Consider the following 19,158-nt stretch of genomic DNA (forward strand, 5'->3'; position numbering starts at 1 on the left):
ACAGAGAGGAAAAGAGCGAGACAGAGAGGTAAAGAGAGAGACAGAGAGGAAAAGAGAGCGAGAGAGGAAAAGAGAGCGAGAGAGGAAAAGAGAGCGACAGAGAGGAAAAAGAGAGAAGCAGAGAGGAAAAGAGAGGCAGAGAGGAAAAGAGAGAGACAAAGAGGAAAAGAGAGCGACTGAGAGGAAAAAGAGAGAGTCACAGAGGAAAAGAGAGAGAGACGGAGAGGGAAAAGAGAGAAACGGAGAGGAAAAGAGCGAGACAGAAACAGAGAGGGAAAAGAGAGAGACAGAGAGGAAAAAGAGAGAGACAGAGAGGAAAAAGAGAGCGAAGAGAGGAAAAGAGAGCGACAGAGAGGAAAAGAGAGAGGCAGAGAGGAAAAGAGAGAGACAGAGAGGAAAAGAGAGACAGAGAGGAAAAGAGAGACAGAGACGAAAAGAGAGAGGGAGAGAGGAAAAGAGAGACAGAGAGGCAGAGAGGAAAAGAGAGAGACAGAGAGGAAAAGAGAGAGGCAGAGAGGAAAAGAGAGAGGCAGAGACGAAAAGAGAGAGGCAGAGAGGAAAAGAGAGAGACAGAGAAGTAAAGAGAGAGACCGAGAGGAAAAGAGAGAGACAGAGAGGAAAAGAGAGACAGAGAGGAAAAGAGAGAGGCAGAGAGGAAAAGAGAGAGACAGAGAGGAAAAGAGAGAAAGAGAGAGGCAGAGAGGAAAAGAGAGACAGAGAGGAAAAGAGAGACAGAGAGGAAAAGAGAGAGACAGAGAGGAAAAGAGCGAGACAGAGAGGAAAAGAGAGAGACAGAGAGGAAAAGAGAGAGACAGAGAGGAAAAAAGAGAGACAGAGAGGAAAAGAGAGAGGCAGAGAGGAAAAGAGAGCGACAGAGAGGAAAAGAGAGAGGCAGCGAGGAAAAGAGAGAGACAGAGAGGAAAAGAGAGAAAGAGAGAAGCAGAGAGGAAAAGAGAGAGATAGAGAGGAAAAGAGAGAGACAGAGAGGAAAAGAGAGAGACAGAGAGGAAAAGAGAGAGACAGAGAGGAAAAGAGAGAGACAGAGAGGAAAAGACAGAAACAGAGAGGAAAATAGCGAGACAGAGAGGAAAAGAGAGCGAGAGAGGAAAAAAGAGCGAGAGAGGAAAAGAGAGCGACAGAGAAGAAAAAGAGAGAGACCGAGAAGAAAATAGAGAGACAAAGAGGAAAAGAGAGAGACAGAGAGGAAAAGAGAGAGACAGAGAGGAAAAGAGAGAGACCGAGAGGAAAAGAGAGAGACAGAGAGGAAAAGAGAGAGACAGAGAGGAAAAGAGAGAGACAGAGAGGAAAAGAGAGACAGAGAGGAAAAGAGTGAAGGAGAGAGGCAGAGAGGAAAAGAGCGAGACAGAGAGGAAAAGACAGAGACCGAGAGGAAAAGAGCGAGACAGAGAGGAAAATAGAGCGAGAGAGGAAAAGAGAGAGGCAGAGAGGAAAAGAGAGCGAGAGAGGAAAAGAGAGAGACAGTGAGGAAAAGAGAGAGACAGAGAGGAAAAGACAGAAATAGAGAGGAAAAGAGCGAGACAGAGAGGTAAAGAGAGAGACAGAGAGGAAAAGAGAGCGAGAGAGGAAAAGAGAGCGAGAGAGGAAAAGAGAGCGACAGAGAGGAAAAGAGAGAAGCAGAGAGGAAAAGAGAGGCAGAGAGGAAAAGAGAGAGACAAAGAGGAAAAGAGAGCGACTGAGGAAAAGAGAGAGACACAGAGGAAAAGAGAGAGACAGAGAGGAAAAGAGAGACAGAGAGGAAAAGAGAGAGACCAAGAGGAAAAGAGAGAGACAGAGAGGAAAAGAGAGGCAGAGAGGAAAAGAGAGAGACAGAGAGGAAAAGAGGGAAAGAGAGAGGCAGAGAGGAAAAGAGAGAGACAGAGAGGAAAAGAGAGAGACAGAGAGGAAAAGAGAGAGACAGAGAGGGAAAGAGAGAGAGAGAGGAAAAGAGAGACGCAGAGAGGAAAAGAGAGAGGCAGAGAGGAAAAGAGAGAGGCAGAGAGGAAAAGAGAGCGACAGAGAGGAAAAGAGAGAGGCAGAGAGGAAAAGAGAGAGGCAGAGAGGAAAAGAGAGAGACAGAGAGAGGAAAACAGAGACAGAGAGGAAAAGAGAGACAGAGAGGAAAAGAGAGAGACAGAGAGGAGAAGAGAGAGACAGAGAGGAAAAGAGAGAAAGAGAGAGGCAGAGAGGAAAAGAGAGAGACAGAGAGGAAAAGAGAGACAGAGAGGAAAAGAGAGAGACAGAGTGGAGAAGAGAGAGACAGAGAGGAAAAGAGAGAAAGAGAGCGAAGAGAGGAAAAAAAGAGCGAGAGAGGAAAAGAGAGCGACAGAGAAGAAAAAGAGAGGCAGAGAGGAAAAGAGAGAGGGCAGAGAGGAAAAGAGAGAGACAGAGAGGAAAAGAGAGAGACGAGGAAGAAAATAGAGAGACAGAGAGAGGAAAAGAGAGAGACAGAGAGGAAAAGAGAGAGACAGAGAGGAAAAGAGAGACAGAGGAAAAGAGAGAGACAGAGAAGAAAAGAGAGAAACAGAGAGGAAAAGAGAGAGACACAGGAAAAGAGAGAGACAGAGAGGAAAAGAGCGAGACAGAGAGGAAAAGAGAGCGAGAGAGGAAAAGAGAGAGACAGTGAGGAAAAGAGAGAGACAGAGAGGAAAAGACAGAAACAGAGAGGAAAAGAGCGAGACAGAGAGGTAAAGAGAGAGACAGAGAGGAAAAGAGAGCGAGAGAGGAAAAGAGAGCGAGAGAGGAAAAGAGAGCGACAGAGAGGAAAAGAGAGAAGCAGAGAGGAAAAGAGAGGCAGAGAGGAAAAGAGAGAGACAAAGAGGAAAAGAGAGCGACTGAGAGGAAAAGAGAGAGTCACAGAGGAAAAGAGAGAGAGACGGAGAGGAAAAGAGAGAAACGGAGAGGAAAAGAGCGAGACAGAAACAGAGAGGAAAAGAGCGAGACAGAGAGGAAAAGAGAGAGACAGAGAGGAAAAGAGAGCGAGAGAGGAAAAGAGAGCGACAGAGAGGAAAAGAGAGAGGCAGAGAGGAAAAGAGAGAGACAGAGAGGAAAAGAGAGACAGAGAGGAAAAGAGAGACAGAGAGGAAAAGAGAGCGACAGAGAGGAAAAAGAGAGAGACAGAGAGGAAAAGAGAGAGGCAGAGAGGAAAAGAGAGAGGCAGAGAGGAAAAAGAGAGAGACAGAGAGGAGAAGAGAGAGACAGAGAGGAAAAGAGGGAAAGAGAGAGGCAGAGAGGAAAAGAGAGAGACAGAGAGGAAAAGAGAGAGACAGAGAGGAAAAGAGAGAGACAGAGAGGGAAAGAGAGAGAGAGAGGAAAAGAGAGACGAGAGAGGAAAAGAGAGAGGCAGAGAGGAAAAGAGAGAGGCAGAGAGGAAAGAGAGCGACAGAGAGGAAAAGAGAGAGGCAGAGAGGGAAAGAGAGGCAGAGAGGAAAAGAGAGAGACAGAGAGGAAAACAGAGACAGAGAGGAAAAGAGAGACAGAGAGGAAAAGAGAGAGACAGAGAGGAAAAGAGAGAGACAGAGAGGAAAAGAGAGAGGCAGAGAGGAAAAGAGAGAGACAGAGAGGAAAAGAGAGACAGAGAGGAAAAGAGAGAGACAGAGTGGAGAAGAGAGAGACAGAGAGGAAAAGAGAGAAAGAGAGCGAGAGAGGAAAAAAGAGCGAGAGAGGAAAAGAGAGCGACAGAGAAGAAAAAGAGAGGCAGAGAGGAAAAGAGAGAGGCAGAGAGGAAAAGAGAGAGACAGAGAGGAAAAGAGAGAGACCGAGAAGAAAATAGAGAGACAGAGAGGAAAAGAGAGAGACAGAGAGGAAAAGAGAGAGACAGAGAGGAAAAGAGAGACAGAGGAAAAGAGAGAGACAGAGAAGAAAAGAGAGAAACAGAGAGGAAAAGAGAGAGACACAGGAAAAGAGAGAGACAGAGAGGAAAAGAGAGAAACAGAGAGGAAAAGATAGAAACAGAGAGGAAAAGAGCGAGACAGAGAGGAAAAGAGAGCGAGAGAGGAAAAGAGAGAGACAGTGAGGAAAAGAGAGAGACAGAGAGGAAAAGACAGAAACAGAGAGGAAAAGAGCGAGACAGAGAGGTAAAGAGAGAGACAGAGAGGAAAAAGAGAGCGAGAGAGGAAAAGAGAGCGAGAGAGGAAAAGAGAGCGACAGAGAGGAAAAGAGAGAAGCAGAGAGGAAAAGAGAGGCAGAGAGGAAAAGAGAGAGACAAAGAGGAAAAGAGAGCGACTGAGGAAAAGAGAGAGACACAGAGGAAAAGAGAGAGACAGAGAGGAAAAGAGAGACAGAGAGGAAAAGAGAGAGACCAAGAGGAAAAGAGAGAGACAGAGAGGAAAAGAGAGGCAGAGAGGAAAAGAGAGAGACAGAGAGGAAAAGAGGGAAAGAGAGAGGCAGAGAGGAAAAGAGAGAGACAGAGAGGAAAAGAGAGAGACAGAGAGGAAAAGAGAGAGACAGAGAGGGAAAGAGAGAGAGAGAGAGAAAAGAGAGACGAGAGAGGAAAAGAGAGAGAGAGAGGGAGAGGACAGAGAGAAAGGGAGAGGCAGAGAGAAAGAGAGAGACAGAGAGGAAAAGAGAGAGACAGAGAGGGAAAAGAGAGACAGAGAGGAAAAGAGAGAGACAGAGAGGAGAAGAGAGAGACAGAGAGGAAAAGAGAGAAAGAGAGAGGCAGAGAGGAAAAAGAGAGAGACAGAGAGAAAAGAGAGACAGAGAGGAAAAGAGAGAGAAAGAGGAGAGAGAGAGAGAGACAGAGAGGAAAAAGAGAGAAAGAGAGCGAGAGAGGAAAAAAAGAGCGAGAGAGGGAAAAGAGAGCGACAGAGAAGAAAAAGAGAGGCAGAGAGGAAAAGAGAGAGGCAGAGAGGAAAAGAGAGAGACAGAGAGGAAAAGAGAGAGACCGAGAAGAAAATAGAGAGACAGAGAGGAAAAGAGAGAGACAGAGAGGAAAAGAGAGAGACAGAGAGGAAAAGAGAGACAGAGGAAAAGAGAGAGACAGAGAAGAAAAGAGAGAAACAGAGAGGAAAAGAGAGAGACACAGGAAAAGAGAGAGACAGAGAGGAAAAGAGAGAAACAGAGAGGAAAAGATAGAAACAGAGAGGAAAAGAGCGAGACAGAGAGGAAAAGAGAGCGAGAGAGGAAAAGAGAGAGACAGTGAGGAAAAGAGAGAGACAGAGAGGAAAAGACAGAAACAGAGAGGAAAAGAGCGAGACAGAGAGGTAAAGAGAGAGACAGAGAGGAAAAGAGAGCGAGAGAGGAAAAGAGAGCGAGAGAGGAAAAGAGAGCGACAGAGAGGAAAAAGAGAGAAGCAGAGAGGAAAAAGAGAGGCAGAGAGGAAAAGAGAGAGACAAAGAGGAAAAAGAGAGCGACTGAGAGGAAAAGAGAGAGTCACAGAGGAAAAGAGAGAGAGACGGAGAGGAAAAGAGAGAAACGGAGAGGAAAAGAGCGAGACAGAAACAGAGAGGAAAAGAGCGAGACAGAGAGGAAAAGAGAGAGACAGAGAGGAAAAGAGAGCGAGAGAGGAAAAGAGAGCGACAGAGAGGAAAAGAGAGAGGCAGAGAGGAAAAGAGAGAGACAGAGAGGAAAAGAGAGACAGAGAGGAAAAGAGAGACAGAGAGGAAAAGAGAGAGACAGAGAGGAAAAGAGAGAGACAGAGAGGAAAAGAGAGAGGCAGAGAGGAAAAGAGAGAGGCAGAGAGGAAAAGAGAGAGACAGAGAGGAGAAGAGAGAGACAGAGAGGAAAAGAGAGAAAGAGAGAGGCAGAGAGGAAAAGAGTGAGACAGAGAGGAAAAGAGAGAGACAGAGAGGAAAAGAGAGCGAGAGAGGAAAAGAGAGAGGCAGAGGAAAAGAGAGGCAGAGAGAAAAAGAGAGAGGCAGAGAAGAAAAGAGAGAGACAGAGGAAAAGAGAGAGAGTGGCGCAGTGGTCTAAGGCACTGCATCGCAGTGCTAGCTGTGCCACTAGAGATCCTGGTTCGAATCCAGGCTCTGTTGTAGCCGGCCGCGACCGGGAGACCCATGAGGCGGCGCACAATTGGCCCAGCGTCGTCCAGGGTAGGGGAGGGAATGGCCAGCAGGGATTTAGCTCAGTTGGTAGAGCATGGTGTTTGCAACGCCAGGGTTGTGGGTTCGATTCCCACGGGGGGGGCAAGTTTGAAAAATATAAAATAATGTATGCACTAACTGTAAGTCGCTCTGGATAAGAGCGTCTGCTAAATGACTAAAATGTAAATGTGAAAGACAGGAAAAAAGAGAGGCAGAGAGGAAAAGAGCGAAAGAGAGAGGAATAGAGAGAGAGAGGAAAAGAGAGCGACAGAGAAGAAAAAGAGTGAGAGAAGGCTAGAAAATAATAGTTTACAGAACAACTGTGAGAAACTAGATTAATGAAGGAGAAAGAGAGAGAAAGAGACTTCAACATCACCCAGGCATAACCCAGTACCTGTCAAGCAGTGAGTTGTGAAGAGCGGGGTTCAAAATTAAGAAATATGACATCTATTTAAGTTTTTATTGGAGAGGGAGTGAATTAGGTGCAAGAAGAGAAATATTAAAGTAGATTATTAAACTGGGACAAAGAGGACGGAGAGAAAAGCAGAGAGGTGCAAGAGGGGTGAGGGGGTTGAAATCTGTTCACAATGTTTTAAATATTAAACCTATTTCAAGTTTAATGAAGTGCAAATACTATACTATGGGGAGAGTCTTAACTGGAGTACGGAGCGGAAGGGGGTGAAAGGGGGAGCTGATTCATTATTTCAGACGTTCACCTTTAGACTGTGGAGACTTGGGAAGAAGGAAGGAAGGAAAGAAAAGAGAACAAGATAAAAAACACACTTGTCAGAGTGATGAAAGAATAAAGTCATGCAGGCCCAAACACACTTGTCAGAGTGATGAAAGTATAAAGTCATACAGGCCCAAACACACTTGTCAGAGTGATGAAAGAATAAAGTCATACAGGCCCAAACACACTTGTCAGAGTGATGAAGGTATAAAGTCATACAGGCCCAAACACACTTGTCAGAGTGATGTGGTTATAAAGTCATACAGGCCCAAACACGCTTGTCAGAGTGATGTGGTTATAAAGTCATACAGGCCCAAACACACTTGTCAGAGTGATGAAGGTATAAAGTCATACAGGCCCAAACACACTTGTCAGAGTGATGAAGGTATAAAGTCATACAGGCCCAAACACGCTTGTCAGAGTGATGTGGTTATAAAGTCATACAGGCCCAAACACACTTGTCAGAGTGATGTGGGTATAAAGTCATGCAGGCCCAAACACGCTTGTCAGAGTGATGTGGTTATAAAGTCATTCAGGCCCAAACACACACAACTAAAAACAACCGACAAGCAGAATGACTGTTTGGTACTCGGCTAACAAAAATAAAGGGATTGTATGTAATGAAAATGATCTCCTAACATGGTTTCCAAGGTGACCAACACACTAGGCCTAGTCTAATAAAATACATATATGAGCAACATATAATCTGCATACAGATATAAAGAGCCTGACCTCATCTTGAATACATACAGTGGGGAAAAAAAGTATTTAGTCAGTCACCAATTGTGCAAGTTCTCCCACTTAAAAAGATGAGAGAGGCCTGTAATTTTCATCATAGGTACACGTCAACTATGACAGACAAAATGAGGTAAAAAAAATCCAGAAAATCACATTGTAGGATTTTTAATGAATTTATTAGCAAATTATGGTGGAAAATAAGTATTTGGTCAATAATAAAAGTTTCTCAATACTTTGTTATATACCCTTTGTTGGCAATGACACAGGTCAAACGTTTTCTGTAAGTCTTCACAAGGTTTTCAACACACTGTTGCTGGTATTTTGGCCCATTCCTCCATGCAGATCTCCTCTAGAGCAGTGATGTTTTAGGGCTGTCGCTGGGCAACACGGACTTTCAACTCCTTCCAAAGATTTTCTATGGGGTTGAGATCTGGAGACTGGCTAGGCCACTCCAGGACCTTGAAATGCTTCTTACGAAGCCACTCCTTCGTTGCCCGGCGGTGTGTTTGGGATCATTGTCATGCTGAAAGACCCAGCCACGTTTCATCTTCAATGCCCTTGCTGATGGAAGGAGGTTTTCACTCAAAATCTCACGATACATGGCCCCATTCATTCTTTCCTTTACACGGATCAGTTGTCCTGGTCCCTTTGCAGAAAAACAGCCCCAAAGCTGCTTCCAGTAGGTATGGTGTTCTTTGGATGCAACTCAGCATTCTTTGTCCTCCAAACACGCGAGTTGAGTTTTTACCAAAAAGTTCTATTTTGGTTTCATCTGACCATATGACATTCTCCCAATCCTCTTCTGGATCATCCAAATGCACTCTAGCAAACTTCAGACGGGCCTGGACATGTACTGGCTTAAGCAGGGGGACACGTCTTGCACTGCAGGATTTGAGTCCCTGGCGGCGTAGTGTGTTACTGATGGTAGGCTTTGTAACTTTGGTCCCAGCTCTCTGCAGGTCATTCACTAGGTCCCCCCGTGTGGTTCTGGGATTTTTGCTCACCGTTCTTGTGATCATTTTGACTCCCACGGGTGAGATCTTGCGTGGAGCCCCAGATCAAGGGAGATTATCAGTGGTCTTGTATGTCTTCCATTTCCTAATAATTGCTCCCACAGTTGATTTCTTCAAACCAAGCTGCTTACCTATTGCAGATTCAGTCTTCCCAGCCTGGTGCAGGTCTACAATTTTGTTTCTGGTGTCCTTTGACAGCTCTTTGGTCTTGGCCATAGTGGAGTTTGGAGTGTGACTGTTTGAGGTTGTGGACAGGTGTCTTTTATACTGATAACAAGTTCAAACAGGTGCCATTAATACAGGTAACGAGTGGAGGACAGAGGAGCCTCTTAAAGAAGAAGTTACAGGTCTGTGAGAGACAGAAATCTTGCTTGTTTGTAGGTGACCAAATACTTATTTTCCACCATAATTTGCAAATAAATTCATTAAAAATCCTACAATGTGATTTTCTGGAAAAAAAATTCTCAATTTGTCTGTCATAGTTGACGTGTACCTATGATGAAAATGACAGGCCTCTCTCATCTTTTTAAGTGGGAGAACTTGCACAATTGGTGGCTGACTAAATACTTTTTTCCCCCACTGTACTTTGTTTATACAGTATGTGGAAGGGCCCTTAAACAGCTTATGACTCAAAACAAGTGTGTGTGTGTGTACATGTGTGCCTGTGTGTGTGTGCCTGTGTGTGTGTGTGTGTGTGTGTGTGTGTGTGTGTGTGTGTGTGTGTGTGTGTGTGTGTGTGTGTGTGTGTACTGTGTGTACTGTGTGTATGCCTGTGTGTGTGGTTGTAGCTGTGGAGTAGATTGTGAAACCCCAGCAGAGAGCAGAGAGAGGAAGTTCAGCTCAGATAAAGAGGTGGGATTTCACACCCTCCTCAAACATTATGTATGTAATCGATGAGAGGGCTGGAGGGAAATAGAATGAACAACCCACGTGTGGCTTATCTCCCCACATCTACATGTACATGATCAGATGCTCTAAACAGTAGGTGTGTGTGTGTGTGTGTGTGTGTGTGTGTGTGTGTGTGTGTGTGTGTGTGTGTGTGTGTGTGTGTGTGTGTGTGTGTGTGTGTGTGTATGTGTGTATGTGTGTGTGTGTGTGTGTGTGTGTGTGTGTGTGTGTGTGTCTGTGTGTCTGTGTGTCTGTGTGTCTGTGAGTGCAGTGGTGTAAAATACTTAAGTGAAAATACTAGAAATGTTTTGTTGTATCTGTACTTTACTTTATTTTTGACAACTTTTACTTTTACTTCACTGAATTCCCCCCAAAAATGTACTTTTCACCATACATTTTCCCTGACACCCAAAAGTACACGTTACATTTTGAATGCTTAACAGGACAGGAAAATGGTCCAATTCACACACTTCTCAAGAGAAAATCCCTGGTTATCCCTACTGCCTCTGATCATGCTTAGTTTGTAAATGATGTCTGGGTGTTTGAGATAGCCCCTGGATATCTGTAAATATTTAAAACAATTTTAAATGGTGCTGTCTGGTTTGCTTAATATAAGGAATTTTAAATGATTTATACTTTTACTTTACATTTTTTATACTTATGTATAATTTAGCAATTACATTTAGCTTTTGATGCTTAAGTATATTTGAAACCAAATAGGTTTAGACTTTTACTCAAGTAGTATTTTACTAGGTGACTTTCACTTTTACTTGAGTCATTCTCTGTTAAGGTATCTTTACTTTTACTCAAGTATGACAATTGGGTACTTTTCCACCATGGTGTGTGTACACGTCACGCTGTCCATCTCCCAAAATCCCCCTAGCCAACCCAAAAGGTCACAATGTGGGTTTTTCACAGACAGAAAACCCCCTCAAAACTCACCAGTTGTTTTTTTATTAGGCCAAACAGCAACTGTGCAGCCCACAATATAATGCTAACAGGAAGAGAGAGCAATTAACACAGAAATAAGATATTTCCTAAGAACAATTACCTCACTGGATTCATATGAACTAATAGATGGTGTTATTTGGTACTGAATTGTAAAACAGAATTGTACGACTTATTTCGATTTATATATCTAAATACTGTGCCTATCAAATAAATAAATAAATACATTCCATGGAATATGGAATACAATTGTAATGTTGTCATACAAGTACATACCCTATTTGAATCATAATGATCTTACACTGAATACTGTAGAAAAGCGAACAAATACCTAACAAATCTATCCTTTATAATATAACGACATGTGTATTAAAACAAATGCACGCTACAGACGCGCACACACGCGGGCACACACACACACACACACACACACACACACACACACACACACACACACACACACACACACACACACATAAGTAAGTTCGCCGCTCACTGGCCTCGATAATGATATCAAGCTCACAGCAGATGTTTGCAATAGGGGTCCGATACCGATTCCGATTTTTTGGGGGAGAAAAACTACTGATACCAATATATCTTCCGATATACTGTTTTACAGCAGGGAAATGAAAATGTGTAATTGCCATCCAAAAGAGCAATTGCCCAACTATTCTTCAAATGTTGATTTCATACATTGTGACAATAATGACCCATCATGAGAATGGCCGCAAGTGTTCAGATTAGCATGAGATTCCCTTTTTTAATCCTATTTATTGAATATCGGTTATCGGTTGAATAAAAAACGATATTTTGGTATTTGTTTCATTAGTGCATTGTTGATATAGTCCCAAAATGTTTTGCATGTCAGCAAGTTTTCAAGATATGTACCTTTCAAAATACAGATGCGTTTTGCATAATATGTGCCAGAGTTCTGTATTTTGAAAGTTACATATCTTGAAAACTTGATTGCTGACATTCGAAACATTTTTGGGACTATTTCAACAATGGACTAATGAAACAAATACCAAAATATTGGTTTTGGGTGGAGTTTTCCTTTAACTCTATGTCTCTGATAGCATTTCTATTCCACTCAAACATCCACTCAGAGGAGTCATCTTAAAACAGCTCAGCCTGGGGTAGTGCTACTGTCTATGGAGATGCATTATTCAAAAGGAGGAGGGGAGAGAGAGACAGAGAAACAAATAGACACACAGACAGAGAGAGAGGGTGAGAAAGAGAGAGAGAGAGAGCGAGAGAGAGAGAGAGAGAGAGAGAGAGAGAGAGAGAGAGAGAGAGGGAGAGGGGGGAGAGAGAGAGAGGGAGAGAGAGTGAGAGAGAGAGCGAGAGAGAGAGAGAGAGGGGAGAGGGAGAGAGAGAAGAGGAGAGGGAGTGAGAGAGAGAGCGAGAGAGAGAGAGAGAGAGAGGGAGAGAGAGAGAGAGAGAGAGAGAGAGAGAGAGAGAGAGAGAGAGAGAGAGAGAGAGAGAGAGAGAGAGAGAGAGAGAGAGAGAGAGAGAGAGAGAGAGAGAGAGAGAGAGAGAAAGAGAGAGAGAGTGTTTAGGCATTATTCCATCAATAAGGAATGAAGCAATTAAGCTAATCTCAAAGTGGAGGTGCCCTTCTCCCTCTTATCCCTACCAGAGGACATCATAGAAACCAACGGGACAGGATGGTGTCCCCGCACACACACAGGCGCGCACACACACACACACACAAACAAACAACCCCAAACCCCATCCTCAAACACACAATCCTACCAATTGTACGCCCACTAAACCCACACTGCAAAAACCCCATGGTCAGACAACACAATATAAATACTCTCAATCCCCTGAAAGACAACACCCCATTACTGCACATAAGACTTCAACTAAACCAGTACTCTCACACACCTAAAGAACAGCTCTGCCAGGGGAAACAGCAATTCAGCTACTGACAGCCTGATCTACTGTACTGAAAACCTTTCAAAAAATGGGGCAGGCAAAATACCACTGATAGGTAAATGCCAGTGTTTGGCTGGACTAGTGCCAAACTCTGCCAAAATACATCACCAGCAACAAGAGACTTCCTGTTACCTTTAGTCAAGGCTGAGAGAACGTTTCATGGGTAATGCCAACCCCGTAAACCTACTCTGGTTCGGCCAAAACGTGTGTGCGTATGTGTGTTTGCTTTACTTGTCCGTTGTGCCTAAGATCTTGTGTCCCAGGCTTCAAGACAATTTAGTGTTAAGTAGGTAAACGAATATTAAGCCTATATCAGTCTGCCGTCCTCCACTTCTCCCTCCCTCCCTCTCTCTCAATCCCTTCTCCACCTCACCCCACTCTCCCTCCCCCCTCTCTCCTCCCTCTCTCTCCATCCCTTCTCCACCTCACCCCACTCTCCCTCCTCCCTCTCTCTCAATCCCTTCTCCACCTCACCCTACTCCCCCCTCTCTCTCCACCCTCTCTCTCAATCCCTTCTCCACCTCACCCCACTCTCCCTCCTCCCCTCTCCTCCCACTCTCTCTATCCCTTCTCCACCTCACCCCACTCTCCCTCCTCCTTCCCTCCCTCCCTCCCTCTCTCTCAATCCCTTCTCCACCTCACCCCACTCTCCCTCCTCCTTCCCTCCCTCCCTCCCTCTCTCTCAATCCCTTCTCCACCTCACCCCACTCTCCCTCCTCCCTCTCTCCTCTCTCTCTCTCAAACCCTTCTCCACCTCACCCCACTCTCCCTCCTCCCTCTCTCCTCCCTCTCTCTCAATCCCTTCTCCACCTCACCCCACTCTCCCTCCTCCCTCTCTCGCAATCCCTTCTCCACCTCACCCCACTCTCCCTCATCCTTCCCTCCCTCTCTCTCAACCCTTCTCCACCTCACCCCACTCTACCTCCTCCCTCTCTCCTCCCTCTCTCTCAATCCCTTCTCCACCTCACCCCACTCTCCCTCCTCCCTCCCTCCCTCTCAATCCCTTCTCCACCTCACCCCACTCTCCCTCCTCCTTCCTTCCCTCCCTCTCTCTCATCCCTTCTCCACCTCACCCCACTCTCCCTCCTTCCTCTCTCCTCCCACTGTCTCTATCCCTTCTCCACCTCACCCCACTCTCCCTCCTCCCTCCCTCCCTCTCAATCCCTTCTCCACCTCACCCCACTCTCCCTCCTCCTTCCTTCCCTCCCTCTCTCTCAATCCCTTCTCCACCTCACCCCACTCTCCCTCCTTCCTCTCTCCTCCCACTCTCTCAATCCCTTCTCCACCTCACCTCACTCTCCCTCCTCCCTCTCTCTCAATCCCTTCTCCACCTCACCCCACTCTCCCTCCTCCCTTTCTCCTCCCTCTCTCTCAATCCCTTCTCCACCTCACCCCACTCTCCCTCCTCCCTCCCTCTCTCTCAATCCCTTCTCCACCTCACCCCACTCTCCCTCCTTCCTCTATCCTCTCGCTCACCTCCTCCCTCCCCCGTCTACAATAATGCCTTGTCCATCAATCTTTCCCTTCTCTCCTCCCTCTCTCCTCCCTCTCTCCTCCCTCTCTCCTCTCTCTCTCCTCTCTCCACTTTATCTCCTTCCTTTCTCCTCCCTCTCTCCTCCCTCTCTCCTCCTTCTCTCCTCCCTCTCTACTCCTTCTCTCCTCCCTCTCTCCTCCTTCTCTCCTCCCTCTCTCCTCCTTCTCTCCTCCCTCTCTCCTCCTTCTCTCCTTCCTCTCTCCTCCCTCTCTCCTCCCTCTCTCCTCCTTCTCTCCTCACTCTCGCCTCCTTCTCTCCTCCCTCTCTCCTCTTTCTCTCCTCCTTCTCTCCTCCCTCTCTCCTTTCTCTCCTCCCTCGCCTTCTCTCTCCCTACTCCTCCCCCTGTCTTTCTTCTCTTCCTCTCTCCCCCTCTCATCATCTCTCTCCCGCCCACTCCTTTCGTCCTCTTCAGAGAGGTCCTTCCCTAAACCCCAGAGAGAGGGGGAGGAGTCTAGATGGTGAGGACGCGTTGATAATCCGTGCGCAGACCCGGGTCAATGCAATTATCCTGTTTTCTTTAGCTGCTACCATGCGTGTGCCCATTTCACAGCCAACTCCCTTAATGCACCCAGGATTAGCTTCCCCTCACTTTATAACCACTTAATGATCTACCTATCCACACACACACACACACATATACTGGGAAGAGGTTTGTTATTTAAGACAATGAATATGTACTGTCCAAATATGGAAATGTGCTTTTACCTTTCCAAATGATATAAAATAATAATGTTACCAAATATGTGTTAAGTAGATACAACCAAAGCATAGCACATGCTGCCCTCCCTTCTCCTGTACCCAGGAACCCAGGGTAAATGTCTCTTACCTGGGATGTCCTGTCCATTGCAGCTCCAACGCGTCACGCCCATCATGGGGGGCAGCGGAGAGCCCGGCCTGCTGTCTCTGTCCAGCTCGGTCTGCTGGGTAATATGTCTGACTGTGTCCTTGTTCTTCCTGTTCTTCCTCCTCCCCGACCCAGAGGGCTGCCACGCCCCTTCACCTCCTCCCCCCAACCCTCCTCCCCCCTGCTCCCCCTGTGCCCCTGCACCCACTCTGAGCCTCTCCTGGGGGAGAGAAGTGGAGGAGGGTGAGACTTGTTCTTCTTTGACAGTGACGGGGCGGTAGTCGTGTGGCCAGGCGGGCTGGGAGTCGTGGCCACCGTCCTCCTGGCTCTCATGGCTCTTGGGTGTCTCCTGGTCCTCTTTACCGTACGTACTGCCACTACCCTCGTGGCAGCTGGCGATGGCTGAGTCACCAGAGGAGTTGGCTGGGCTCGTACGCCTCCCCAGCCATGGCGAGGAGCTTCCTCCTGATATGATGGACGCCAGGGCTTCTGACGCCACCCCTCCTCTTTCTCCCCCTATACCTCCTCCACATATCCCAGCTGCCGCGGCAGCCCCCATCTCGAAGTCGGCCAGTTCGTCGGCCAGCTCGGAGCGGATACTGATGTCCAGCGCAGCCTTGATAAAGCCGTGGCAGGCCTGGACGATGTCTGTCATCTGTAGGTAGCTGGCAGCTGACATCACCTCAATTACATTTTTACTGGTCAGCGCCAGGTGGGCAGAGTACATGAAGTCCAGGATGGCTTTGAAGCCTGTCGCTGTGACGATGTCCAGGTGAGTGACGGTTGTTTGGTGGTGTGGCTCCGCCCCTTTCTTCACCTGAATGATGAATAATAATGGTATTAATGACTTACTGTATCCTTACTGTATATAGTGTTCTTCACAAACTCAAAAGTGCTTTAAATTGAATGAGGGTAATCAATTATTAAATCAACCAATCATCAATTAAGCCCCTATAGAGCAAGCAAAGGGGACAGCAGCACTAAGATGTGATCTGGGATTTAGGCCAACGTCCAGTCCTCCAGCACCAATGTACACAAACCTCTCCCCAGACCTGTGTATTCCCCTCCCCCACACCCACCTGGCAGTAGAGGGTCTTGAAGTAGCGCGAGGAGCCCAGGAGTACGTTCTTGTGGGCCTTGAAGATCTTCCCCTCCACGATGACACAGGCGTCACACAGGATGCCATGCTGCCGCTGCTCGTTGAGCTCCCGCAGGAGCTGCCGGTAGTGGGACGAGATCTCCATGTCCTCTTTCCTGTTGCTGTTCATTGGGTTAGCTGACTTGTAAGCCTCTCCTGGATACAGTCTGAGGGAGTGAGAGGGAAGGAGGGAGAGAGAGATTAGTGTTAATGTTTCATTGGGTTAGCTGACTGGGAGGGAGAATGGGAAGGAGGGAGGTTATGACAAACCAGTCCACAATCCAGTACAGTTTCCCAGCATGTTACAGTAGCACATTGACAGAGCTTGGGAGTATGAGATGAGCAATGCTGATCACCAATTCATAATTATTACTAATATTCCCAAAGCATAAAAAATGCCCCAAATTGCCTCGAAATACCAGATTCAAAGCAACACAAAATACCCCAACATCAGCTAGTGAAAATAAAGCTCTGACAACTAGTTCTGTATCTTCCCCTTAAGCAGTGGACCATGATAAATACTGTTTATTACAATAATGCTCCTGATGTACAAACAACAACATCAATAGAAAAACGATTTAAAAAAAGGCTGTGTTTGTGTGTGTGTGTGTGTGTGTGTGTGTGTGTGTGTGTGTGTGTGTGTGTGTGTGAGTGTGTGTGAGTGAGTGTGTGAGCACCCCAGTCCTGGTTTCTCTATGGGGTGAACAGGCTAAAGTAGGTCCACCATGGGGCTTCTTTCCATCCCATCACCCCACTAACTGACCTACAGTGATTACACACAACTCTTCAGGAAAAGTCTAAGCTAAATTGCTTTACAGTATATGTGCTGTATAGCATTTCATTCAGTTAATGCCCTTTGTTACTAGGAAATACCTCATTATGTGTATGGAAGACCTTCCTACTAGGGTGGTAATCAATAGGTAAAGATTAGATGAGAAGCCGATAGAGCCCTCTGTTCCCTTTGACTATTCACTGGTTAAAGACAGACGGAACACACAGGAGAGAGAGAAAGGAGGAGGGAGGGAGAGAGAGGAGAGAGAAAGAGGGAGGGAGAGAGAGAAGAGAGGGAGGGGAGGAGAGAGAGGAGAGAGGGAGGGGAGGAGAGAGAGGAGAGAGGGAGAGGAGAGGAGAGAGGAGAGAGGGAGGGGAGGAGAGAGGAGAGAGGAGAGAGGGAGGGGAGGAGAGAGAGGAGAGAGGGAGGGGAGGAGAGAGAGGAGAGAGGGAGGGGAGGAGAGAGAAGAGAGAGGGAGGGAGGAGAGAGAGAGGGGAGGAGAGAGAGGAGAGAGGGAGAGGAGGAGAGAGAGGAGAGAGGGAGGGGAGGAGAGAGAGGAGAGAGGGAGAGGGAGGAGAGAGAGGAGAGAGGGAGGGGAGGAGAGAGGAGAGAGGGAGGGGAGGAGAGAGAGGAGAGAGGGAGGGGAGGAGAGAGAGGAGAGAGGGAGGGGAGGAGAGAGAAGAGAGAGGGAGGGAGGAGAGAGAGAGGAGGGAGAGAGAGGAGAGAGGGAGAGGAGGAGAGAGAGGAGAGAGGGAGGGAGGGGAGGAGAGAGGAGAGAGTGAGGGGAGGAGAGAGAGGAGAGAGGGAGGGGAGGAGAGAGAGGAGAGAGGGAGGGGAGGAGAGAGAGGAGAGAGGGAGGGGAGGAGAGAGAGGAGAGTGGGAGGGGAGGAGAGGTTTGAAGAGAACAAAGGGAGTGCATTGCCATGCCGACGCACTTACAGACAGTGCGAACTGGTTAATGAAGAGTGACATACACACACACACACGAGAGACAAAGGCTCCCCTCAAAACATAAGACTAACATTTTGTTGGGTGATAAGTTAAGTGGTTTAGATTATAGGGAGTATAACCCAATCACACACAACAACATGCTGGAGATAGGGGTGGGGGAGTGTGTATGTGTGTGTGGAGGGGGGTTACAGTGATAGACATGTTAAATTACGCTTCAAATTGAAAGAAAACAGCTAAGTAAACTGCACTCGCAGACACACATGCCAACACACATGCCAACACAACACACAGGTCAACACACACACACACACACATACACACACACACTGTGCATTAGTCAGAGCATTAGCGTTTTCAACTCCTGCTGTCGTCTTGGTGAGGGCTGAATCGGCGGGACGCGGAGTGTTACCAAACGCAGCGCTGATTTGTTTTGGAAACGCCGCGGCTGTCAGCCCTCATTGGCTGTTGAGGGAGACGACAGCCGTGGTTGGCCGAGGTGACAGCAGCATTTGCTCGGGGCCGGCACACTTCAGGTCATGTTTGAGAAAGCTGTGCTCAACCTGATGGCTTGTAAGATCACATCAATCCTGTGTGTCTCCTATGTCCACTCAGACACACCTCTAGTCGACGAACACAGGCCGTAACTGAGTGACAAGCCTGTGTGTGTGTGTGTGTGTTAGGGGGGATGGGGGTTGGGCTGATTGACGGTGACAAGCAATGAAGTGGATTTCTCTCTCTAAACCGTCTAAAACGGTTCTGGATGTCTTCCAACTGACTGTTGCCTCACACACACAACTGCCTTTTAAGCAGGGTTTTTAGTTTGGTTTGGCATGTCAAAAAGTTTGTACTTCTTCATGTACTTCTTTCCACCCGAAATCACATTGGCTGCGGATAAACTTGCTTCAATGTAAAAATCACATTGGCTGAGGAGAAACTTGCTTCAATGTAAAAACCACATTGGCTGAGGAGAAACTTGCTTCAAACTAAAATCACATTGGCTGAGGAGAAACTTGCTTCAATGTAAAATCACATTGGCTGAGGAGAAATTTGTTTCAATTAAAAATCACATTGGCTGAGGAGAAACTTGCTTCTATGTAAAATCACATTGGCTGAGGAAAAACTTGCTTAATGTGAGGAAAAACTTGCTTCAATTGAAAATCTCATTGGCTGAGAAGAAACTTGCTTCAATGTAAAATGACATTGTCCCTCAGTCCGTCTAAAATCATGTTTTGACGTAGGCTAGTTTATTCTTCTCTCATTCACTTGTCAAAAATCTATGTGGCGTCTAACCTCCCTCGGGCTGATGGAGGCGTTGAAAGACCTCACCTCTCACCTCCCAACACAAAGCCCATGGCTTTTAAGGACACAATTACTCCCTTCATCCTTCCTCCTCTAATCCTCTCCTCCATCTCTTCCTCTCCTCCTTTCACCAAAGCTTTCTAGCATTATATCAAGCTGCATATAGGACTGGCCAATCAAATAAAAAACATAGCAATACCTTATTTACATAAGTATTCAGACCCTTTGCTATGAGACTCGAAATTGAGCTCAGGTACCTGTTTCCATTGATCATCCTTGAGATGATTCTACAACTTCATTGGTGTCCACCTGTAATAAATTCAATTGATTGGACATGAT

General features: G+C 46.7%; 1 protein-coding gene across 1 annotated transcript in view; it reads right to left on the reverse strand.

The window, feature by feature from the left end:
* Positions 1–19,158, reverse strand: part of LOC121545321 (zinc finger and BTB domain-containing protein 46) — a 113,137-nt gene that overhangs the window by 62,196 nt on the left and 31,783 nt on the right. The window contains exons 2-3 of the mRNA XM_041855738.2: positions 15,739–15,964; positions 14,642–15,476 (exon numbers count right to left, since the gene is read on the reverse strand). Coding sequence (XP_041711672.1) covers positions 14,642–15,476; positions 15,739–15,927 — 1,024 coding nt within the window. The 5' untranslated portion in view covers positions 15,928–15,964. The remainder of the gene's footprint in view (positions 1–14,641; positions 15,477–15,738; positions 15,965–19,158) is intronic.

The sequence above is a fragment of the Coregonus clupeaformis genome, chromosome 30 (genome assembly GCF_020615455.1).
Source record: "Coregonus clupeaformis isolate EN_2021a chromosome 30, ASM2061545v1, whole genome shotgun sequence".
Classification (NCBI taxonomy): domain Eukaryota; kingdom Metazoa; phylum Chordata; class Actinopteri; order Salmoniformes; family Salmonidae; genus Coregonus; species Coregonus clupeaformis.